This window comes from Typopeltis vanoorti, chromosome 16 (assembly GCF_054136105.1).
Source record: "Typopeltis vanoorti isolate ZY-2024b chromosome 16, IOZ_Tvanoo_1.0, whole genome shotgun sequence".
Taxonomy (NCBI): Eukaryota; Metazoa; Arthropoda; class Arachnida; order Uropygi; family Thelyphonidae; genus Typopeltis; species Typopeltis vanoorti.
Genome location: NC_143564.1, coordinates 39,362,425 through 39,389,320, shown reverse-complemented (window position 1 = coordinate 39,389,320; position 26,896 = coordinate 39,362,425). Strand labels below are relative to the sequence as shown.

The 26,896-nt window shown below is 37.3% G+C and overlaps 1 protein-coding gene across 8 annotated transcripts in view; it reads left to right on the top strand.

The window, feature by feature from the left end:
* Window positions 1-21,497: 21,497 nt before the first annotated feature.
* LOC150097964 (steroid receptor RNA activator 1-like) overlaps window positions 21,498-26,896 on the top strand; it is a 159,383-nt gene continuing 153,984 nt past the window's right edge. For all 8 annotated transcript variants that reach the window (XR_016549613.1, XR_016549612.1, XR_016549611.1 and 5 more), the window contains exon 1: window positions 21,498-21,665. Coding sequence is in view for 5 of the 8 variants with exons in the window: in XM_090406642.1 (XP_090262768.1) it covers window positions 21,638-21,665 (28 nt within the window). In the remaining 3 variants the exon portion in view is untranslated. The remainder of the gene's footprint in view (window positions 21,666-26,896) is intronic.

The window sequence follows — 26,896 nt, the reverse complement described above, 5'->3', positions numbered from 1 at the left end:
TTGATGACTTCATGTAGATAATGATGACTCACTGAGTCAAAGGCCTTTTCAATGTCGAGACCTACCAGTAGACATGGATGTTGTTTTGCCTGGTAGTGCTTGTATATACATCGAATTTGAAGGATATTGTCCTCTATTTTTCGGCCTTTTATTTTGCAGGTTTGGGATTTGGATATGATCCAAATCCCAAACCTGCAACTCTTTCAGAAATAATTTTAGTTAAAATTTTTTGGTCTGTATTGAGGAGTGTAATTCCTCTCCATAGTGTCTCTTTATTGTTTGCTGTGTGTTTCTTTTTGGGAATTAATGCTATGTAGCCGAGGTTGAAATGTTCTGGGATGCTCTCCGAAATGTGTATTTCGGATAGCATTTTCACAAATAGTGTCTCAAACAGGGGGTAGTACACTTTGTAAAACTCCACAGTGAGGCCGTCGGGTCCTGGGGATTTGTGTAATGATAGCGATTTTATGATTTTCTTGCATTCGGTTGGCGTGATTGGTGAGTCTATGTCTTCTGCTTCCTTGTCTGTGAGTCTTGGTAGTTGTGTCAAGAAGTTTTGTGTTTCTGTTTCGTCATTTTCTTTTTCAGACAACGGATTGGTATACTGTGAGTGGAAGAATCGGAGGAGATTTGCATCTCCCTCGATTTCGAACCCCTTGTGTTTTTTTTTATTATTAAATTGCGCTTTCTGCTTTTTTTGCTCTTCAAAGAGCCACACAGCTTTGGTCCTTCCTTCATCTTGTTCCATTGTTTTTATTTTAACGTGAACCCAGGCCCCTTCAGCCTCTTTTATTTCAATTTGTTTCAGTTTTGCTTTGAGTGAGTTGATGGCTATTTTATTTTCTGGGAGTGTTCTGTTTGTGTTGTACTTCTGCATTAGTTCTTTAATTATGTTTAGTTTTTTTTTTGTTTGTGTTGTATTTTTTTTGTTTATAGCGGCTTTTTTTACTTGTATTTGAAATTTGTTCCATGCCTCCGTTACATTTGTTATTTTTTTTTATATTGTCTAGTATTTGTTTAATTTCAGATGTAAATCGATCTGTGTTAATAATGCTGTTATTTATTTACTATAGCGGGTAGTTTCTGTTAGTGTATGTGTTGCTGTGTAAGGTCTAAAGGGACAGTTTGGCCTTGACCAAATGGTGGTCACTAAAAATTAGTGGTGCATGGCAAACTTCCTTAACAGTGGACTTTAGATGCTGGCTTATGTATATTCTGTCTAGCCACGAGACATTGCTTGGGGAAAAGTGTGTATATTCTTTCCGTGTAGGATATAGTATGCGAAATATATCCTTTATAGTACATCGTTGTATTATGTGTGTGAAGTTGTTCTTTGTTGAAGTGTTTTTATTTTCCCTGTCGATATTGTTGTTTTCAGTAAAGCTCATGTCCCCGGCTGCTATGATATTTTTTATGTTTAGCATTTTATTTTCAAGTGTTTCCCAGAAGTGTTTTTTGGTGTTGTGATCAGCAGGGCCGTAGATGTTGATTATCGACACTATTTGATCTCCCCAGACCACTTCAACCTCGAGCGCTCTGTGTTCTATTATGGTGCTGTGGGATATTATTTGTATGTTGCTTCTTTTTCTTATGAGTGTTAATAAACTTGCAATGCCATTACCTTGTGCTGGTTCGCCAACGATGTAGTAGTGACATTGCAGGCTTCTATGAAATTTTCTTCTGTTTCTGAGTCTTTGTTAAGTCTTGTGTCTTGTAGTATTACAATGTCTGTGTGGTGGGTGCTGATGTATCATGTTTCTTAATAATTTCTGTGACTGCTGGCTGTTTAGCCCATTGCATTTAATGCCCACTATATTAATTGTGTTTTTCATAATTTGGGAATCAGCAGATCTTTCCTCTCTGAGTTTTTGCTTTATCCTTTTCTCTTTTTACTTTTACATTAGGTGTAAATTTGATCTTGTTCTTTCTAGCTGGGGTGAGTGTTGTGTTTGGGCTTTTTTTTATTTCCCCCCAGTTTTTCCTGACTTATATGCCCTTCTTCATCATTCTTCCTGACATATTCTTTTTTTTCCTGCCATGTCCTCTCTACAGTTTTGTTCTTGAGAGGTTATGCAGGGTGTTTTATCTTCTTGCAGTTCATTTTCATCCTTTCCGACATTTTCCTTTTCTTCTGTCATGTCCTCTCTACATCTATCTTCTTCAGAGGTTACACAGGGTGTTCCCTCTTCTTGCAGCTTATTTGATTTTGGTGGTTTTTTTTTGTTAATATTTTCGGATGTATTTTCTTCGTTTACCCTTTTCAATTGTATTTCTTCTAAGTTGTTGTCTTGAACCTCGTCTGCTTTTTCCAGCTCATTTTGTGTACTTAGCTGGTCTACTGCTGTTCGTTTGGTTAACATCGACGCGTATGTCTGCCCAGGACATTCTTTCATGTTATGGCCTATTCGATTACACTTCTCGCATTTCGGAGCAGTGCACTCTTTTCTTAAATGGCCAATCTTCCTACATCGAAAGCATGCAGGGGGGCGTCCTGGGATGATTACTATTCCAGTCATTTTTTGAACTTTCATGACATACGGTATTTCTTCAGTTTTGGTACCTTCGTTCAAGGTGATGGTTACTTTTCTTTTGTTAGAAAGGACATGTGCCCATTCTTTGTCCCTGGTGTTACTGGTGACTTGTTCAATGCATTCGATCTTTCCCAATTTTTCGAAGCGCATTGACACAAGTCTGTTTGGGATTTGGGGGGGGGGTAACCAGTGTATAGTAATATCAAGCTTACGATTTTTGGATATGGGTAAAATTTTGCATTTATGTTTACATACATCTAATTCTTTAAAATTTACAAACGTTTCTTTCACAGCATGGGACTTAAAGGAAATAAGGAAAATATAATTATATTTGAGGACACCGAGGTGCCAGACATCTGAACCTCTTACCTTGGACTTTGGCTTTCTATGATGTCTTTCTCGGTGTATGGAGCGCCAGACGGGTTGCACTGTAGGATGCAGGCCTTACTACAGTCCAGTTCCTCAGGCAGGTTTATTGAAGACATGATGTCTATGTTGGTATCCATGGAAGAACTTATAGAATTTCCCGATAAATTTTTCTTCGATCCGTTTACTTTGGTGGAATTTTATGAGCTACACAGGCTATTTATTTATTGTTTATTATTTATTTATTTATTTATTGTTTATTTATTATTTATTTATTTATTGTTTATTATTTATTTATTTATTGTTTATTGTTTATTATTTATTTATTTATTGTTTATTATTTATTTATTTATTTTGAATTTCGTCAATAAAACAAGGCGCACTTATTACTTTGAAGTGCAACTACTGTTATAGACTTTGACCACACATATCATCAGTATAATTATTGTCTTATTTACTTAGCGTGCGATGGCTGTGAAGCCCATACGGCAGGTATGAGCTGAATAACTTGCACTCGGTAGGAAATGATTCGGGCGTCCGTAGCAATGCCCAGAATTCCATGAATGCTACGTAATCAACTTAATTATGCAGTACTGGAATAATATCCCTTGCCACATATAAGCCGACGTGTAATATTTAAAGTTTTAGATTTGTGAGTGACCTTTATTGTGTCACGACTAGGATTTCTGACTCTCGGCTATTTTTCTGTTCCATAGACTCGAGATAAGACATATTCGAACATTTCCTACCGCTGCATGTTGGTTTCAAGTATTTTAAAATACTTTCTCATAACATGGGTTATACATTTATCCGAGAGTCACAATTATATTTTGTTAAGAAAAATAAAACGAGAGCATAGTTTATAATTAAATTATGTTGTAGTTTTTTTTTTCTTTCTCGAACTCACTATAAGTGTGTGAGAGGGTGGGGAATGGACATGCAACAAATATAGTAGAAATGAAATCTTTTGCTACAAATATTAATCTTGAAAGCAACTACATTAATAAATTATTCAATACAATGTTGTCCTGTGCTCGGATGTTGTATATTATACATAGAAGTTTTTATAAGTTTTTAAAACTCACTTGAGCAAAAAAAAAAAAAAAAAGCAACGTATTTAAAATAAGGGACACTCCTAAAGAAAAACAGGCTATAGTAGTCATAAAAATAATAGTTTTTAAGGGGAGTAACATGGGAATTTTCCAGAAATAATACCTATAATACATAGAGGATTTGGATTCTTGATTCATGTGTAATGGCCGCATATCACGTTTAGCATGATTTTGCACTCAATGTTTGGCATTTTATTTTTTCTTCTGCTTTAACGTTGCGAAACAGCTATCATTATTGAAAAAATATTTTTATTTATCTTATATAATATAATCGGAGTTTTAGAACATATATGTGATTATTTTTTCATACTACCTTATGGGTCAAATTTAAACCAAATATACGTAAATTGCAAGCATCCTTGTGGTTAGTGCTCCCCTTTCCCACCCGTTACCGCACTTCTCGGCAATCTGATGTAATTTGAAAGATGCTATATCTACTCTGTAGAGCAAGTCAAGCCCACTTGCAGTACAAACAAACCATAATTTACAGACAAAAAGTACTGTTGTTAGTGGTGTTGGGAACAGCCATTTGCTGATCTACAAGATAGCGTTGATTGTAGTTGAGTGCAGGGTGACCACCCAGCAAAAATATTTTGTACTAACTTAATCGGGAAAAAGGTACTAAATCTGAAAAAAAAAAAAGTACTAAAGTTTTATTTGCTTTCGTTTCACTCTATTTAGGGCATTTTACGATATTACTGCCTTATTATCATAGATGAACTCAATACAAAACCGGTAAAGTAACACATATACAACAAATATGAAAAGAAAAAAAGTCAAAACTCACCTCACTGTAGTCATCTATGAGTCCAAGAGCTGTAGTTGTCAATCATCGTAACAGAAGTCCCAAGTGTAACTCTAGCACTTCACATGTGTATTAATTTACCATATAATTTTTAGTGTATAAAACAATGTAACATTAAATTTTCAGTTATTTAATATGCTATTTGCATATATACGGCAGTCCTTCATGAAAATGAGAACACTATTCTGCAATAAAGACCTAAACATGGAAGTCAGATGCCGAATGCTGAAATGTTACGTGTGGTCTATTCTGCTCTATGGAGTTGAAACATGGACATTGAAGGCGACAACCATCAAGAAAATCGAAGCCTTTGAGATGTGGCTATACAGAAGAATGCTAAAGATATCATGGACAGAAAAAATTACCAATGAAGATGTCTTAAAATCCATTGGCAAAGCTAAACATCTTGAACAAATAATCAAGAAACGAAAAACATCATATCTTGGACACATCATGAGAAACAGCAAATACCAACTTCTACAAACTATTTTGGTAGGAAGAATTGATGTCAAAGGAACTAGAGGAAGAAAAAGAATATCATGGTTTGACAACATCAAGACGTGGACAGGAAAGAGCAGTGCACAACTGCTCAGATTAGCACAAGAGCGCAGTTTGTTCGCCAAGATGGTCGCTGACCTTCGATAGAAGATAGCACAATAAGAAGAAGAAGCATATATACAGGGGTTCCCACCCACAAGAAAAGCACTGGAAGTGTTTATTCATTATGTTTATCAGATTTTACTAAATTCATTAACTCTTCAGGAATAGTAAAATCTGTAGCTGATGAATGTTTCGATTTTTCTTTTGTTAAAAGGAGTCCATTCATCAAAGGAGCTTTTTTTTTTTTGAGATTTCATTGCGTGAATCTACAGCTAAAGCATTTTTTATAAGATAGTTACATTTAGTGCGTCCACACTATTTTTTCTCATCAATTTCGCTATCAGGAGCATCAATAGAGTTGGAAAAGTATCCATAAGCCACAAAAGCAGATTGTGTTCGGTATCCAGGGCCATTCCGTGGGTTTGCGCCGCCTGAGTGCAAAATTATTGTGCCCCCCCTTCCATTAAAAATTAAAAGATCCTGAAGTACAATAACACGTTACGAATCATTTTATTATACTGCACATTAAGAGGAATGTATATTAAAATAAAGAAAACACACAAATAGTAAAAAAACAACAACTTATTTTTATATAATAAACAAACATATTCCTATAATTTAACATGGAGGACGACAAGAAAAGAAGAGACTCGCAGAATAACCCAGCGTGCAATAGAATGTAGGATTTGTAATATCAGCAAAATGGAACATGTTAGAAACACGGAACTAAGAAAGAGATCAGGCATGAAAGATATGGTAACTGCAGTATATAAAAGAAGGATGAGATGGGCAGGTCACATAGCCAGACTCAGGGATAACAGATGGACATATAGAATATTCAATTGGAAACAAGAATAAAGAGAAAACCAAGAAGACCACCTATAAGATGAGAAGATCCACTAGTGAAATCTATGGGTATAACATGGAAGAGAGAGAGGCTCAATATCCAGATCGTTGTTGGCATCTTTGTGACCTGCACTCATGGAGAAATCCTGAGTGAAACACAGGTCCATCAAGAAGAAAACTCAAGAAACTTCTAGAATGTTTGTTCAGTGTGCTGAGCCCAGTGATTAAAGTAAGTTGTGTTGAAGCTCGTACCATTTATTGAACTACCCAGCGACTCAGCTCCTCACTGAAATCTCTCACATTCGAAGATGCCAAATATGCACAAACAGTTCAATGTATTATTTATTCCCAATTTATTTATGAACGTGTTCGATGATACCTCCCCTAAATTGTGCCCCCCGGGTTCTTTGCACCCCGGTACGGAAGGGGCCTGTCTGCATCATATGCACATAATCTTAATTCTGCCTCTTTAATTTGTTTTTCCGACTGGTATTTGGAACTGGATTTAAACAAGGACATTATACCTGTGTGCTTCTTTTAGATTCTACATTCTGCTAGTGTTTCGGAGTGTTTGCATAATGAATCAATAGGCATTTGCTACCATTAATGCTTATATCACAACATTTACAATAAGCAGCCTTTACTTTTACCTGAACTGATCCAGGATTTAAGAATGGGATCCTCCAACCATTCTTTGAATTTTTGCTTATATGATTTTTTTTCCATCTTTTTAGATGAACCTTGTAAATCTGAATCATAACTATTATCACTTTCTCTTTTATCCGAATTACCTTTGTCAAAAGTGGTTTCTTGTGAGTGGTAAGGGCTGCCATTGAGATCTTCACTTTGAATAACTCGTTTATGTACTTTACTGACTGATGCACTACACATTTTCTCCTGAGATTTAGAATCAAATTTAAATTTAGAAAGTTTTTCTTGACACTTGCCCATGTTTAAAAGGAAAATTTAAATAATAATTTCGGTTAAGAATTAAACAAGTTTTGTTAATAAAATTAATAAAAACACTGGACTTCTTATAACGCGCGAGAAGTGTTTGAATAGCGAAGAATATATTTTCATTGGCTAATGCTAGTCGGATTGTGTGAGTACGAGATCGGGGGGGGGACTAGCGAACAGTGACAGGGGTAGGAAAAAAAGAGAAATCATATTCTTGGGAGAAGAGAAAAATATTAAACTCATATGTCTAATTCTCATGTTATTGTTATTATTATTATTCTGAAGGAAAAAAGTACTAGATCTGTTAGTGAACGTACTAGAACACTAAACATTTATAAAACGTATTAGATCTAGTACGAAAGTACTAGATGTGGTCACCCTGGTTGAGTGTAGTGGAAGAAATAAGTAGCAAGGAAGATTGTTAAATGACTAGTGAAGCAAAGTAGACTGCCCTCCTGCAGTTAGTCTTTGGAGGAGTAATTTAATATTAATATTAAGTTTACGGTTTACTCCGTTTGTGGGTAGGATTAAAAAATGAAAAGAAAAGAAAAGAAAGAAAACGACAAAACTTACCATGTTCAATATGTTAGGAGCTCCCGGTTCCAGATCCCTGTTTTGGATTCTAAAAATGGGGATATAAATAAATAAAAATAATAATCGATGAATAAAAATTAAAACCTGTGCAGTTCAGTGGAAGTGGACACTGCATCCTCTGCGCTAAGCCGCCCGATGACACACTTAAGTTCAAGTGTAGTTGCTGACTAAAGGACCAGTTCCCGAGTTAGTCAACCTCTGGCAAGGACAAGCGGGTTTTTCCTCCCGGAAACTTCGGTCTCTTCGGTTTTTGGTCCAATAAATTCAAGAACATCGGACGCAGAACGAAAGTTATTTCAGACAGTAACTGAAGACAAAACATGGTAGCATGGAAACTTGTTAGAAACACATTTTGTTAGGATTGGGTACCAAGAAATGGCAGCACTTGTTTGTAACACATCCTGTTAGGGTTAGGTACCAAGAGATGGCAGCACTTATGTGCCTGTCTCTTCATCGGTTTCCGCCTATAATTAACGATAGTCATAGGCCGGCTATCTCTGATTGGCTACTGGTGGAGATTGAACGCCCACTTAGTCTCCAAAAGCTAGATAGGGTTAAAAATGATCTTCCCTACTCCTTTTATTCCCTCATAGAGAATAAAAGGTGTTAGCTGATTTATTTTATTTTATTTAATTGGACCACTACTATTTAATTTGTTCATTAACGATATAGGAAAGGATCTGAGAGGAAGTGTTCATTTGTTTGCTGATGATGCAAAGTTGGGTAGAGGAATAGTGAATGCACATGATGTCAAAATTTGCAGGATGATTTGGATAGATTGGAGGACTGGGCTAAGGAGAATGGATGTCAATTTAATGTAGCAAAGTGTAAGGTTATGCATTTTGGGGTGAAAAGATTAACAGTTCCACATTGGTGGAACTGTACTCCAGGAGATTGACGAGGCCAGTGATTTGGGAATGTTGGTGGATAGGGAGTTGAAGTTTAGGGGGATCATTGCAAAGGTGACTAAATCAGCTCATCAAATCACTTGGTTACTGAAGAATACTTTGACGAGCAGAGACAAGCAAGTTATTGTTATTCTGTGTCAAGCCTTGATAAGACCCCTCTTGACTACTGTGCCCAGATCTGGGGGCCAGGGTTTCTTCTTGATGGGGAGGTGGTGGTGGTGGGGAGGATCCAGAGGCGAGTGATGAAGATGATAGCAGGTCTATGGAATGAACCTTATGAGAACGGGTTGAAGATTTGTGGGTTACAGATATTGGTTGATAGGCAGAAGAGGGGGGATATGATTGAGACATTCAAATTACTGAAGGGTTTCTAAAAGATTAAATCAGAGGATATTTTTCAGAACAGGACTGGTGGTGGGAGGACTAGGGCCATCCATGGAAACTGGGAAAGAGTGTGGTTAGCAAGGGTGTTAAAACTAGGTTTTTTACTTTAAGAGTGGTGAATGAGTGGAATAAGCTGTCAGATTCTGTTGTGGGTGCCAGGACTATGAATGAGTTCAAGACAAAGTATGATAGATACTGTGTGGATGTTGAACAGTTGTTCTTGACATGATGTTTAGGGCCTCCCTCGATGAGTCTAAAGACTCCTTGGAGTTGCCCGTAATAATAATAATAATAATTTATTGCAATTGAATATGTGTGTAAATATTAATTGAATTCTAAATAATACGATAAGAGCAAAAGAACTGTACTGTTAATATTATAACCTTTTTATACTCTGCTTAGAAAGAAGTCAACAGACATCCTCCATGGACTAAGCGCATCGTGCCATGTAGCGAATCACGTATTTTTAGCTGGTATAAATTGAAGGAATGTGATGCTCCCAAGTCATTGCAACTGGTTGTCCACCTGAAACGGCTGCAACGACGTTTCAGAGATAGCGTTTCGCGTTTTGTCTGCCGTTTTGTGCATTGGTTTGATCGTTGTCTATTTAATAAATTACTAATGTTGCTTATATTGTTGCCTATTCATACATTAAGTTCGCTAAGCTTTACTGGTAGCGCGTCTCGCGCTTCGGGATTATACAAAGTTGTAAGGCTTAAAATTCTTTTTTTTTCTTTTCTTTCTTTCTTTTTTTTTCTATAAGACTCAGACACCAAACAGGAATAAGATGATACAAGGATGTGAGAAGTCCAGACCTCACCAAAGTGTTAAAAAGACCATAAGAGCTAACATCTATCTTTCAGCCTTTATAGGCAGGGAGATTTTTAATAGTAGTGAAAAAAGTAGCTTTGAGAGATAAACTTCTTGAGGGATTTTCCTGAAGGAGAAGCACATTACATCAAATATGGTAGGCTCGCAAGTGAGACCATTAAAAATATAACACTTCCTCATGGAATATTCATCCAAACTTTTAGTAAACGGGAAAAAGTGAACAACGCAAAAAATAAGCGTCTCTAAGGAAGATTACGCATGGAACACCAGTGAATTGACTTTCAAATTGAACATGAGTTTTTCAGTACTCAATTTCGTCAACATGGGAAGATCCCAGGTAATGGTAAACTATCCCGGAGTACAGAGACAGTGCGTGCATTATGACTCGACAGCATATCTAGGAAACGACTGCCCAAGCTATGTGCTTCAACTCTATGAACAGCGGCCACATTTCCAGCAAGTGCCCACACCTCCTGCTGCAAGTAAAACAATACTGAGCACAAAATTACAACATATCTTCTGCACACATTCGCAGAGATGGCAAGGGGCTTGAATTGAACCACTAAACCTGCAAGCTGTCGGAGGCGCGAGTGAATTTCCATAACTTTCCAAAAAAAAGTTAGCTGGGAGTTGACCTTTGCCTAAACAATCTTGGGTAAAATAAAGAAGACAATTACTACAACAGCAAAACATCTGCTGAAATAACAGTTTCCTTTTTGGCCACCATCACCATTCCATCGGCTACAGAAGAGGAAAACATGGTCATTATCCCACCGGCAATAAACCTATCAGAGACAATAACAAAAGAAGGAAAAAAGCGAGGATTCCACTAGCAGCAAACTCCTTAACAACATCAGAGATTCCCTCTACGAGTGGTGTCATTCATTAAATATGTCACATAACTAAAGATTAATGATCAATTTCGGGTTCAACATCTTAAACATCAAAGGTTATAACTGTTACTGAAAACCCCAAGAACCTCTCTGCAGTAGCTAGCGTCCCCTGCATAAGAAATTGAAGTCTAGGAGGAGGAAAAACAATTACCACCAAAAAAGAGAAAGGAAGAACATCTCCCAGAATAGAAAGAAACATAGAAGCCAGTCCAGAAGATCGGTAGAAACCACGTCCGAATCAGAAATGGAGTTCGAAACCCCTCCTCAAAGAGGAGAAAGCATTAATGCAGAAGTAAAAAAATATACTGGCTCCCAGTTCAACAGCTATGAATAGAATACTTTTGATAACAAAAAAACTAGTTTCAAGACCAAGAACAATCGAGACAAGTTCAAAATCCTTTACAAACCCGTTTTCGAAACTAGAAGATAGTCTACAGGGTAAAAATGATGGTAAAAAAAGATGTTCCTCTTCCCTCTACGAGTGGTATCACTCATTAAATATGTCACATAACTAAAGATTAAAGTCCCACATCTTAAAACATCTTAATGCCTTCACCACTTCTGAATTGCCTTTTTTAATAACACATCCGGTGTCCACCATTTTTAAAAAAAGGAGACATAAAAAGCAATGCTAGCATTTAACATCTGGCTCTTGGTCCTGCAGGAAACATATTTCAATCATTAAAAGGACATGAAGAAACTGAGCGAAATCCCTTAACATCATTTTGTAGTTTTGCCACAAGAAATAGCATTGCATTTCGGGAACTTAGCACCTAGCTAGCCCCTCCTCCTTCTTGAATCTTCCATAACATACAGAGAGATGCAAAAGGAAGAATTGTGGCCATTGACTGGAAATACCAGGGCTGCATAATCAGGTTTATCATCATCTTTGCCGGTGGAATCAGTATGAACTACGTTTTTCCAGTCAATTGACATTTACCTTTATTGCGCTCATTATGGCATATTAATAGGAGATTTTAGTTGTTTGGCAGATCCGCCAAAATTGTTGGAAATCGACCAATTTTGATACAGCTAAAAATTCACTTAAGAAACGCCCAAAAACCTCCATATCTGGAGGTTTCACAACACATACTGTTAGGATTGCACATGGTTAGGTCAAAGAATCGCAACAAGACACCACCGTTCTATCTTTAATCATCCCTTGTCTCCAGAGTTGAGATTGTCAGGCATGTTAACACTTTCATTGCCAAGCTGAAAATTGGAATTTCGTGTGGTGGGCAAATTTTTTTAATTTTTTTTTTATTTAGTTAGCGACGTCCACGCGATAACGCTTGATCGGCCGTTTGGTGAGAACTCGCATCGCGTGATCGCGCGATATCGTTCATTGCCAAGCTGAAAATTGGAATTTCGTGTGGCGGCCAACTTTTTTTATTGTTCAAGGCAGTTAACGACGTCCACGCGATATCGCGTGATCGGCCGCCCGGTGAGGGCTTGCGTCACGCGATATCGCGTGATTGACAATGGACGTGTTGATGTCTATGTAAGCGTCTAGGAAAACAAACTATTGTGCTGGCCATTCACTGCCTGGAAAATGGTGAAGTTCTGGGGCCCCTGCAAGTTACACCGGACTTCCCTTCCCTGTTCCCGGCCATGCTTCACCACCTCTCCTCCAATTGGCGCAGTGCTGGCTAGGACTGGAGTAGGTGGGCACAACAAAAAACTGCCATGAAAGAAATTATAGTTAATTGGGACCAAGAACGTGCCTTTCTTCACAAATCTCAACTCCCTGATCTCTACAAGGAAAGAAGATGGTTTGTGGTCAGCCAACACCAATGCTTTCCATATAAAAACATCATCCGTGACACCAGTGTCGACATTAACATGGAGAAACAGAAACAAGTGGAGGAAAGGAAGTTTAAGATCACGCCCTATCTGCACTCCAAAGATAGGCCATAGGTTGTATTCTACAACAGGCGCTACAACAATTTCAGAGTTGAGTGTATTGTCTCCAGAAGGGTTTCGAGATGGCGATTGTTATGGTGTTTAAGCATCCATTTTTGATATTTCCGTGCACACATCCAGTTAGGAATAAACCGACCAATAGCTCGGTTGAAGTAACATCAGAATTCAAGCAATGTCGAACTAAAAAAGCGCATGGACCGGACGGGCTAGGGACAGAACTTTTTCGTGAAGCCTGGAATTTCATCCTTACCATTCTCGTAGCATTATTTAACACCTTTGAACAACAGTGTATTCTGAACAATACTCTGAAGGTAGGGATGATATATATCATCCATGGCATGCGAGTGAATGGTGTTCACAGCAGACTGATAGAATTTAATCTCCTCCTAATAAGAGACCTACAATGTCTGGTGAACATCAGGAAGCACTCAACGGAATTGCTGTCCATCGATTTGAACCGACAGATCGAGAGTGTCCGTCATTCTTTTTAGCTCAACATTCTACAGAAAGTCAGGATTATCATTGAACTTCTTTCCATCATTGAAGAAGGCAACAACAACAACAGCAGCTTCACCCACCTGCTTATCAAAGGACATTTATCATACCCGATTAACAACAAAAAAAAGGGTCACCAAGGATGTCTTCTCTAGTTCTTGAGCCATTCTTACAAGCAATTAACAATTCTCGTGCTATCAGAGGAATTCTGCTACCTATCACTACTATCATTACGGATGAATCCAGAATAATAGCATATGTGATTGACGTGTTGTGTACCCTCAGGAAAACGACTCCATCCGATGCTTCTTTAACATCCTAGAGCAGCTCAAAGTCTGGGGACTACATCAAACCCGGAAAAAACTAAATTAAATCGTATAGCGTCTGGGACCGAAACAACATCCTTTCGGGTAACATTATCATAATAGGACTCCCGCACAATCTTAGGGGGTTTCATTCGCAGCATAGCCTGTAATCGACATCGAAAAATCTTAAAATGAAAATAGTGGAAAGTCTCTAGTACTGGTCAGACGGAGAGCATTCCCGAAGGGCTACAGTAATTAACACAGTCTTGTGTACATCCTACGAGTAACATCACTGCCATTAGCGAAGATCAGAAAAAATAGCCATATAATTTGATGCAATTTAATTAAGGACGTTGTCATGAAGAACTTTCAACTTCTGAAGAAGCTTGGGGCTTCAGCTTCCTTACTTTCCACCTTAAGAAGTTACTGCACACAAATACCGAACAGGATAATTGCAGCCATCTCTGCAATTATCCTGTTCGGTATTTCTTGGGGTTCAAGCTTCTCCTTTTTGGAATCACAAACTAACCATGCCCCAAGGAGTAAATCGTCGCGGAATATTAGTACAGGTTTTACGAGCTATTATGACAACTCCGTTCTTCAGGTATTAACATTTCTGACATTTGGAACAGCAAATGTCAGTAATGTTAATACCATGCAACACATGGTATCAACATTTCTTCCACACTCTTCGTACCGACGTTCCGGATTTAGGGACCAACAACACTATCATGTCACATTATTAAACATCCAGATTATCCGTGGAAAAAGGACCTAGCATGGAGTATAGTCTATGCAACCTTCCAGTTAACATAAACATCTGAAGGGTGCACACACCTAGGAACCCCTTTTGTAACTTGGACATCGTAGAGCACGCCTTTCATGAATGTTCACTTTCCGACAATATACACACAATTTCTCAATCTAGTTTACAGTTCGCTCCACAATTTACCAACAGGCAGAAGTAATTTGGTCATCACCTTTAATGAATTGAAGTATTACGTATTGAAGGTAAGAAAAAATTTATTAAATCACACGAATCCTAAATCCTACAAGCTTATTTAAACTTTCCCCCTCTCGGATCGTTAAGAAAGTTTTTACATCTAGAGAAGAGAGAGAGAGAAACACACACACACACACACACACACACACACACACACACACACACACACACACACACACACACACACACACACACACACACACACACACACACACACACACACACACACACACACACACAGAGAGAGAGAGAGAGAGAGAGAGAGAAGGGGAGGGAAGCAAGCTTCTGGCAAAACGAAATTTATCATCCATTGATGTACCTCTCTCAACCTGTATACTAATAGAAACAACATAAGTTCTGTTTGCTACTGCTTTATCAATTCCATTACCAGTTGCATAATCACTCACAGTCTTATTTTTAATCTTTGGTCTATCATCTTTCATAGGTCTCGTCTGAGTGTTATTTTGTCAATTTTGATACACGGTCTCCCACGGGGATTGCTGGAAGAAGAAGAACCCAAGCCACGAAGGCCAATTCAGGGCAATCATCCAACTGCGCTGACACCTGCTATCTTCATGTTATTTTCCAACTCTAAGACCCTCTGAGAAGCAGTGAATAGAGTTAACATCTGATAGCACTCAGCTATAAAGATGTGATTTATGGACTTAGGCCTATCCTTCACTCTGCTTCCTACCTCCCCACCGTATACTACCCCATCCTTCTCCTTCTCCTCTCTCTTCTTTCTTCTATTTTCTTCTGAGGCACTCTCCTCCTTTTCATTTCTATAGACCAATGATGTGTTTCTTTAATCTTTTACCCCGTAGCAGGTCTGTGCTATGCAGATTTGATATATTTTTATACTAATTGTGTCCACTACTAACCGCGCGGTTAGCCTAGTGGCTTTGCGCTTCGCAACCATATACCTGGGGAAGGAGTGTCCCAGGTTCGATTCCCGTTGTAGACGTGAGTAATTTGAGGATCTTCCTCAGGCATAGCCAAGTTAGCCGGTCTTGGGCGCGGTCAATAGGGTTTTTTCCGCCAGTTTATCTGGCGTTTATCATCCCGCAAACAGGCAAACCGGCCCCATGAACATACGCCTCTACAGTTAAAAATATAGCCTCCCCAGCGGCAGACCAGGCGACGGGTCGGTTGGGAGCAGTACTAACAAGAAGTCGTATCTAAAGTAGCACGCGAACCCTGCATGGGAAGCGGGAATAACGCGTAGTACAAGAAGAAGAAGTTGTGTCCACTACTAACTTTCTGGATCTTGTGGGGATATTCCTTTTTTCACCATCGGGGTTCGATTTCTTGCCAGATAGGCTTTTATTCTATCAATTATACTAATGTTACGCCAAATCGACTGTCAGAGTATATTTTTCTTTCTTTTTTATATGCAGAGATAAAAAACACGAATGAAATCACTAGAAAATCACTAGATTTTATTCTTGTTTTTCTAGTCCCCTGCCAGGAATACAACTTTAGAGATAGAGGTACCAGGATGTGTGGAAACCAGAGTCCTCACAAACGTTAAAAGAAATCATTGGAACAGGGAACAATTACACCTTCACTTGATATGGAAGCAGAAAGTTTGTTGTCTTAGTGAAAAATATAGATTCGAGAGATAAACGTTTCTATACAAGGGAACCATACTATACCTGTCATGGTAGGCAGATAAGTGTGGACTCTTAAAATCGAAAGGCTCCCGATGAAATATATTCGAGCTGGAAACAAACATTTTAATACAAGCCTTCCCGAAGGGGCGAAAAAGCAGTAACATGAAGCGTAGCATTTTTAAAGATCCCACGTGGTTTTCCGGGAAGGTAACTTTCACGATAGAGATGAGGTTACCTGTGCATAAATTAGTTAACATTGCATAGCATGACTAATGGTAAATTACATTGGAGTGCAGGGACAATCTGTTTTTTCAGGCAAATGGGGCTTTTCCTGAAGAAACAAAGGATCTTTATTCTTCAACTCAGCTAAATTGATCATAGAAAACAACGTGCTCATAAACACATACAAGTCAGAATTTTGAAAGATCTCCTTTTATCTAATATGGTATGGAACTCTATATCCTTAATCCTGATAGAGAGTTCTGTATCTGGACAAACCTCCCGTCACTTACTGGAGAAATTCATTTTCTTTCACATAGATGCTACTTTGTATTTAGATATATTCTTTCATTATTTACATTATGTCTAGTCTAGTGATCACATTATCTTATTCGCTAAATCAATCTAAATAAACATTTTTTGATAATTTTTCTCAACATTTCCAGGCATGCGACAAAGCTCAAGTTAATATTTCATCTGGTCTGCTTCAATTCTCACATCATACTGTTTCAAATACACTGATACTGTTCTTCATCTTCACTTTGAGTAGAACAATATTTCTGATATCAGCAACATCACTTTTCTCATAGATTGAAGACCTGTTCTCCCCTCATCTCTACTTCTCTCCATCCATATTCCTTCTGAAACTATGTTATCTCTTATACTGTTTTCAGACGAATTATCTCAAACAGATCAACAAATTCCTTACACTTAATTTCTTATATTCTGCATAAAACGTAAGGTAGTTGGTCTCATATGAATGCGGCAAGGTTACCCTCCCTCCTCTGCAAACTTGGACTTTTAATTCCTCAAAAGATAAAAGCCAGCCAGGAGAATATACGCAGTGTTTATACACACTCCAATGACATTAAAACTTAGGTCCTTCGATCGTAAGTAAAAATAATCGCACTCACTACTCACAGCATGATTTTAACTGACTTTTGAATTCAATTTAGTTGATCTTTCGTTATTATAATGATGCAGATATGCAAGCATGAGCCTTTTCTTATAACTTTTCTTATATTAATAAATACATGATCGTATTATTTTCAATAACAACACTCAGTCATTAATTATTCATTCGATTAAATAAGATTTGTAATTACAGTCGAACAGAGAAATAAATGAAGACTATGCATTATTGTTATTAACTGCTTGTTCAGCATGTTTATTTGAGTTGCAAAATCTATTGAAACCAGACGTTGTTTCAGGCTTAATAGTTCAGAACTAAAATGAAGAAATATTAGTCATTACTGATTGTGAGTTTTATCAGACATTTTACTCACAATCAGTAATGACTAACATTTCTTTATTGTAGTTCTGAACTATTAGTATGAAATGATATTAATTTATAGAAATATATAAATAAATAAGCTAATGCCTTTTATGCTCTCATAGAGAGTAGAGGAAGAGTTAGTCTTTAACCCTATTTGGTTTTTGGAGACTGAGTGGGCAGTTCGATCTCCAATGATAGCCAGTCAGAGATAACTGGCTCAAGACTATCACTAATCATAAGCGGCGACCGAGGAAGAGACTGACAAACAAGAGATTGGTGCAACGTCTGATTTTCTTGAGGACTTTTTCTACTGGAAACTCAGGTTTTTGTCCAGCAAAATAAGAAATATCTACCGTAGAAATCACACTATTTCAGTTAAATAAACATATTGGGTTAGGCTTAGGAACTATGAGATGGTGACAGTTGGCAGCCGTTCCTTCACTGGATGCTATTTATAATGTGTAATAATCTTGTGATAGATATCTCCGATTGGCGACCAGTGGAGATTAAGCTGTATTCACATTTCCGTCTCAAACGCTAGGGTTTAAACTGCGTCCCTTATTTTCTATAGGATATAAAAGGTGCTGTCGGATTTATTTGCATAATATCTGTGATTCTTTCAGCCAGTACTGAATTTTGTCTCTCTTTGATGGAGGTGGTTATGTGGGCTTTCTTTTCTGAAAACCCAGATTTTATACTCAACTCCGAAAACTACCCATGGAATAGGCACTTTTTCAAGCAATAATATCAGTTATAATTTGGAATCAACTAATCATGGATTTAGCTTTGTACTGCCCTTTCACTTTCTAACCAATTCAACACACACACACACACATATGCTGTGTGTGTGTGTGTGTGTGTGTGTGTGTGTGTGTGTGTGTGTGTTATTGAAAGTCATCAGTAGCTGCCAACTGAGCTATTTGTGACGATTTGTGACTATTTGTGACGATTTAAGTTTGACTGCATACCAATTCCTAAAAATTAGTTTGGTCTAAAAGGATTTTTGCTATTTTTAATGGGGAATAGAAACGAGTTAGATGATTTATTATTTTCATGTAGCCTACTTATAGCGGGAGACCAGGCCATGCGACATTGATCTCCAATGCATTGCCATCTCACATGATATACTAGTTTTCATCGTACATATCCTCCAGACCTACCTATCGTGGAAATGAATTTTTGTATGTTCAATGCGCATTTTATCATGTGTTAATTTTCTTCTACTGATTTAAGATTATCAGAATTTGAACCTCCCTAGCTCAGTTCGAAAGACGGTGCCTATTGGAAGGAAAGATCTGAGTTTAAATAACGTCTAGATTACAAAGAAACTTTATAAGGACTTTTCATCTGAACGTGAATTAGCTGGTCTCATATGGAAGTAGCAGGGTTTTTTTATTCTGAAAACTCGTGTTTTCAGAAGGCAAACAACCTTGCGAGAGGACACACGCAACTGACTGACAACAACAACAACAAACATTTGTGAGGGAGGTTACTGTGATGAGGCGGTACGAAGCAGATTACTGTAAGGAAGACCAAAAACTAAATGGATAACATCAATAAAGGTCAACTATGGATTACAAACATATAGACAGCTCATCAGCCATGCAACAAACCGAAACCCCTGGAGGTTTCGGTTTCTAGGAGGTATAGTGGCATAATGATCAATGCTGGGATTCATTGAAGATGGTATAATGATACCATACCATTCCAAGTAAAACATATTTGAATTTAACGATTGTCGCAAATTATCATAAATCACAAATTCCACTTAGTGAAAATCTTAATAATGTAAATGCTTTTATACAACTACAATGTATATTACTTACTTTATTTCTTGTTCTCTTCTGTCGGGGATGGGTTGAGTCTTCCGTGTTTCCACAACAACCTCCAGGGGTTTCGGTTTCTTGCGTGGCTGGTGAGCTGTTTATGTGTTTGTAATCCAGAGTTCACCTTTATTGATGTTATCCATTTAGTTCTTGGTCTTCTTTCTTTTTTCTTTTAATCTCACTAACAGAGCAAGGTTTGGTAGTCTTTTTGATGGCATTCTCTGGACATGCCTGTACCATTGAAATTGCCTTCTTTTGATCTTCTCTATTAATGAGTCTGCATATTTTAGGTCTTGTCTTAGAGTTTCATTGTTTTCTTTTCTGTCCATTTTATTTTATTTATTTTCTGAGACATTTCATCTCAAAAGCCTTCAGTTTTCGTATCTCTGTCTTCTTGAGTGTCCAAATTTCTGAAGCATATAGCACAGTAGGTATTATAATATATACACGATTTTTAAGTGAATCGACTCTATTCTCCATCTCTAAGTAGTATGGAAAGAAAGTGTACAACTATTGTATCATTTCTTTGTATACACTTGCAGGATAACTTTTGCTGAATTATATGTTATCCCTTTTAACGCATAATAATTTTTTGTACTGTGCAATTATTTGCATCTCTCATTCATTTTAAAGAACAATATGTTATTTTTTTACTCATATTGGTCTTTAAAATGAATGAAAGATGCATATAATGGGATAGTACAGAATATAATTATTGCATTTCAATTTTTTACCGCCTGCATATTGATTAAGCATATCCTGCTCTTTGAAAGTCATATTCTATCTCATTCAGATACCTTTCTTTTGGAATATAGGAATAGTTGTTGGAGGATTAAGTAGGGTAGATGGCGAGTTATGTATAGTTAGAATAGAGTGCACTCCATAGATGAGTTTTTTTGACTCCTTGGAGTAAAAAAAAAAAAAACTCTGGTAACGTCTTTTATTCCCGTACAGGGAGTAGACGAGGCCGTTTTGGCGCTTTCTAACTTTTGGAGACTGAGTGGGCAGTTCAATCTCCAATGGTAGCCAATTACAGATAGCTGGCTAAAGGCTATCATTAATTAAGTTTCACGAAGTGAAGCGACGGCTCAGCAATGTCGCTATCTCGAGGTACCCAACCTTAACACAATATTTTTAATGTCGGAAATAATGTTGGTTCTACGGTTGTTTTGTTTGAGTTTACTTGACGAAAAACCGAGTTTCCAGGAGAAAAAACCCTCTTTCCCATGCCAAAGGTCAACTACTTGGGAACTGGTAAAAAAAAAAAGAGTAGAAAAAGTTTTTCTAGTGGGCGACTAAAATCGAACTTGTGACGTTCTTTCTTCGGGTGGTCTAGTGCTGAGGAGTGAAAACAGCACTTCCACTGAGCTACTTGGAATATCACGTTGGTTATATATATATATTTTGCTGTGTTGGGAAGCTACGAAATCTATGACTGAGAAATTGGCATGCACATAATAATAATAATAATAATAATAATAATAATAATAATAATAATAATAATAATAAATACATTAATTATTACAATTATTTAAATGTAAATTATTAAAAGACTGAGTGGGCCGTTCAGTAATAATAATAATAATAATAATAATAATAATAATAATAATAATAATAATAATAATTATTATTATTATTATTATTATTATTATGCATGCTTTTTTTAGAATGGGTGAAAGGGTGCGGTTCAGTACTCATCCATCTTCGGGAAGAGATTTTATGATCATTTTCTAGTATACATATATAAAAAAAAAAAACATGTATTCATTTCTAAATTACAATTAGTTATGCAGTAGTAGTGCTCAAACAAGAAATATATTCTTAAGTTTCACTACTTTTGAGGATCGGCTATTTAAATATTTTAATTTTAATTTTTAAATAACGTTTTGCCTACTCCCTTCTGTATTCATTGTTACTGTGGATGAATTTGTAATTTTTTTGTGAGGGAAAGTTACATTCTGTCCCTAGGGATTCAACGGTAAATTTTATCGTAACATCGATAGCCTTCGAGTTGTGAAGTATTTTTGTATTTATCACTGTGAAATATTATTTAATGTTTCTTTAATTTCCATAGGGATTTGATATTGTGAACTTCTGAATTCCCTATCATTTTTTGTGTTATTTTGTTTTTAATTTTTTTTTTTTAAAGTATGGATCCAAGTTCCGTAATTTGCTCTGGTGAGTTGCAAGTTTGTAATGGTAATCATTTATGATAAGGGATTACCTTTAAATATAATGTCACTCTAGTCAGAGAAGGGAATTTTAAAAATGGTAAACTCTAGGCGGAGAGTGAAGGTTATCTAAATATTACGCGTCAAATCTTTAGAAGGCATACACTGTTTACTACTTATTGATCTGGTAAAAAAAAAGAAAGCAGAATTAATAATAAAAATCATTTAGCAGGCATGAAATTTGTTTCCATATTTTTTAACAATGAATAACCGTTTAAAAATAAAGCAAAAAAAAGAAGAAAAAAACGAAACATTTCTACCTGCCTTTTCTGCTAGATCTTGTTCTATAGCTCTTTTACCTTGGCTAATGATTAGTAAATAAAGTACGTAACCTGTTAAACGACAAACAGAACTAAAATTTACCGAAATGGAAAAAAATTTGTGTCCTTACTATCTGACAGAACATGGCACGACAATGTCTGAAGTTCTTTGACTATGTAACCAAGTGTGACATGAAGGATAATTCCCTATAGAATTTCAAGAGCACTATTTATTATTAGTAGTATGGACACTGTAGCATAACCATAGCAAAGCAGTGCATTACGACTTTTCTTTTAACTCTAAATATACGTTCTGTCTAAGTTATTTTCTTATTTATCTTTTAGTTTTTTGCGAGCCCTTGTCTCAGAACTGTTTTCTCTCCAATGAGAGTTGGGAGGGATATGGAAATAATAAGAATTTGTAGACAAAAGGATTCAAGTATTGAAATTAATGGAAGTTGCCCATTCAATGATTTGTCAGCTCAGGCTGGGTTTATTATGCTAATACTTTTTCACATGCTTTCAAGCAAGTATGGAGTTTTTAGAATTCCAGATTTTTTTGTTTTGTTTTTGTTGATAAGAGAGTTATTTTTAAGGATAGATTATTATTATTATTAACATATGACCTCCATAAGTCAGAGACTCATCGTGGGTGATATGCACAATCACACACATTGCGCATCCAACCGTGCCTTAAAGTGATTCAACGTATCTACATTCACAACATGCTCAGACACATTGAATCAGTTTAAGGCATGGTTGGATGAGCAATGTGTGCGATAGTGCATATCACCCACGACGAGTTTCTGAAAAGCATGCTCCTTGCCCTTCTGCTCACACCTTCTTTTTACAGTTTCCAAGGATGACATCTTGTTCTACCCCTCCCCCTCCCATTCTATGAAAAGTCTCTTCCGTGTCAACCTGATGACAACCCTGACTAGCTTATATGTCTCAATTATATCTCCCTCCTATTAATAAGGCTTTTCAATTTACATTCTCTCAATCTTTCCTAATATTGCTCATTCCAAAGACCACTGACCACCTTTGTGAATCGTCTCTGGACAATTTCTAACATACGCTCATTACCATGAAAACCTGGCAATCAAATTTGTGCACAATAATCCATATGAGGCCTGATCAATGCCTTATACAATGGCATCATAACCTCTTTATTTCTGCATATCAGGGTCCTCTGCATCATTGCTATTATCTGATGTGATGTCTTCACAACTTGTGTAATGTGGTCTGTGAATTTCAGGTCCTTGTTCAGCACCACTCCCAGATCTCCCATCTCCTTTACCTCCTTTAAAGTTTCCTCACCAAGTATGTTCTTTGTATTCCATCATTGCTTAATTGATTGATCTCATCCATTCCTTTAGGGTGAGTAGAGAGCCCCTAATGAGAGGTTCATGACGAATTTAATGTGGATGGTTTGTCACTCCTTGCTGCATCCCCTAAGGGCAATATTCATGACTGTAATCTGTGTGTTCATGGGCTGGTTTGGTTGTTCTGGGGGATGAAAAACCCTCTACCTCTGCATGAGACTGGCTAACTCACCTTTTGTCGAAAAAGATGAGATAAAGTTTCCTTATGTCACTAGTTAAACCGATCCCAATATCATTAATATACAAATTGAACAACAATGATCCCTAAACTGACCTCTGCAGCACACCACTAGTGACCTTCCACTTTTGGGATACTGCACCCCCATATACAACCTTCTGATGCCTTTCTGACAACAGTCACTGATCCAACTCAGAAGGCTGTTATCCAATCCCATCTGTTTCAATTTATTTAACAGCTTGTCATGTGGCAGTCTATCAAAAGTTTTTTTAAAATGTACAGTTAAGTTCTTCATGATTCCACCTTGATGAGGATAAAAACCTTATAAATTGATCATTGGATACTCAACAATGTCTTCTGCACCAGATATCATCTGCCATTTACATCATCTTACCATAATCATTCTTTCTTTCTTCTACTTGCTATATATCTAAAAAAACTCTAGGTTTTTCTTTGCCTGATTTTCCATTCTTCTTCTTCTTCTTCCAGATTTCATGTTTATGCTCCTCATTCATCCATTTTATACCTATCTTATTTAGCCTTTTTGCCTTTGGAATACATTGACACATTGATGCTGTTATGTATTTCTTTGTCAGTTCCCAAGCAGCATTTATTTCCTTTCCACTCAACTCCTCATTCTACCCCCAAGATGTCTCCTAAGCTTGTCATAATCACCAGTCTTGTACTTCTGCTTATATGCTTTCCTCACAGAAGTCTGCATATGGCTAGTCACAGTCCAGGTGATTGCTTCATGATCATTCTCACCAACTGGAGGAAAGTGCAAAACCCCCACTCACAATTTACTCAAATGATCAGATTTAAAACTCTCGATCCTCAGTTGCCCTCCTTTACAATGCTGTCTGAAATAGTTATCTCTCAAGAACTTGAAAAATTCATATTCCTTATCCCATACAGTGGTGCACCCAGAAGGGGGAGGGGGAAGCCCCCCACCATAGAAAAAGGGAAAAAAACACTAGAAAATTTTAAAAAAATCTTTTCCAAATTAAAATTCATTTTTTTTTAAAATTTATGTTGTATTGTGTCTTCTATTTCTATACTACTTATGAATTAGTGATCATTGCAGATGCTCAGTCATAGGTTGTATGCGATGCATAGTGCGTATTCTCAAATTGTCTACTCAATCTCCCCCCCAAGATTAAATCCTGAGTGCGCTACTGATCCCATATGCTATCTCTTCGTTCCAATCTATACTGCCATTTGTGCAGTTAGCTTTGGTGATCAAAATTTTTTACTGCTCAGTTTCATGAGCATTTATGGTTGTAGCCTTTGTTTTAGTTATTATATCATTTTGATGCAATATTCATAGAATAACATAAAATGCAGTTAAAGTGAAACTAATTTTCCATTTTCTCCGTATATTTGCACACTCTATGTGACACTGTCTGATAGGTGTGTGTGCATGGGGGGAGGGGAGAAATACATTTTTAACATTTCTATGTAAAAGATTTTTTATTATGTTGATCCCACACACAAATGGTTATTTGTACTGTAATGCACTAAATTATTATTATTATTATTACGGGCAACTCCAGGGAGTCCATTAGACTCATTCTCACAGTATCTATCATACATTGCCTTGAATTCACTCACCGTCATAGCACCCACAACAGACTCTGGCAGCTTATTCCACTCATTTACCACTCTAAAAGTAAACAACCCAGCTCTAACACCCTTGCTAACCACACTCTTTCTCAGCTTCCATAGGTGTCCCCTAGTTCTCCCATCACCACCAGTCCTGATCTCAAAAATATCCTCTGAATTAATCCTATAGAAACCCTCTAGCAATTTGTATGTCTCAATCATATCTCCCCTTTTCTGCAACCCACAAATCTTCAACCTGTTCTCATAAGGTTCATTCCATAGACCTACTATCATCTTTGTCACTCGCCTTGGATCCTCTCCACCTCCTTCCCATCAAGAAGAAACCTAGGTGACCAAATCTGGGCGCAGTAGTCGAGATGAGGTCTTATCAAGGCTCGGTACAGAGGTACAATAACTTGCTTGTCTCTGCTCGTCAAAGTATTTTTCAACAACCAAGTGAGTCAATGAGCTGATTTAGCCACTTTTTCAATGTGCCCCCTAAATTTCACCTCCCTATCCACCAACACTCCCAAGTCCCTGGCCTCATCAATCTCCTGGAGTACAGTTCTACCAATGTGGTATACTGCTGCTAATCTTTTCACCCCAAAATGCATAACCTTACATTTTGTCACATTAAATTGACATCCATTCTCCTTAGCCCAGAACTCCAATCTATCCAAGTCGTCCTGCAAGATTTTGACATCTTCTGCATTCACTATTGCCCTACCCAACTTTGTATCATCTGCAAACAGATGCACAGTTCCTCTTAGATCCTTCCCTATATCGTTAATGAACAAATTAAACAGCAGTGGTCCAAGAACAGAACCCTGCAGCACACCACTAGTCACAGGCTGTCTTTTGGACTCTACTCCTGAATAAACTACTCTTTGATATCTCTCCATCAACCACCCACCTATCCATCTCACCAACCCTATATCCATTCCCATATGTTGTAGTTTACAGATTAGAATTCCATGTGGTATCCTGTCAAATGCTTTAGTCAGGTCCAGCAGTATCACTGTAAACCCATTACCCTTATCCAGTTCAGCCGTCACTGTGTTATAAAACTTGAGCAAGTTACCAAGGCATGATCTACCCTTCACAAAGCCATGCTGTCCCCCGTACAGTATCTCATTTTCATCAATCCATTCCTGTATTTTTCCCTCGACTACTTTCTCCAAGACCTTGACAACGACTCTTGATGTGCTGATCAGTCGGTAATTTGCAACAGTAGTCTTGGATCCTTCTTTATGCAGTGGAACTATTTTCCCCTCTTTTCACACCTTCAGGACTAAACCAGACCTGAGACTCAGATTAAACAACATGGTCAAGGGCACTGATAATTCTTTAGCCGCTTCACGTAAGACCCGTGCCGGTATACCATCCAATTCCACAGATGTATTCACATTAAGGTTCTGTAATAGACTATTCACCTCCACTTCATTCATCACAATTCCCGTATAAACTAATGGTTGCTTCATTTTTTCAATGTCACCACCTGGATTTTTAATGTCGCCACCTGGATAAAGTATTTCACCTGGAAATACTGCCGATGATTGGAAAAGTAGAAGTAAAGAAGAAATGCACAAAGTGGGGGAGATATATTTGATTGCTTTATATGTCATATTTGTACATGAATTTGAATGAATTATTTATGCCAATTTTGGGGAACTGCCATCAGTGAAATAGCTTTGGCAAATGCATACAGTGGAAACTCAGTTCTGTATTAATTGGGAATAAAGTGATAAAAAAA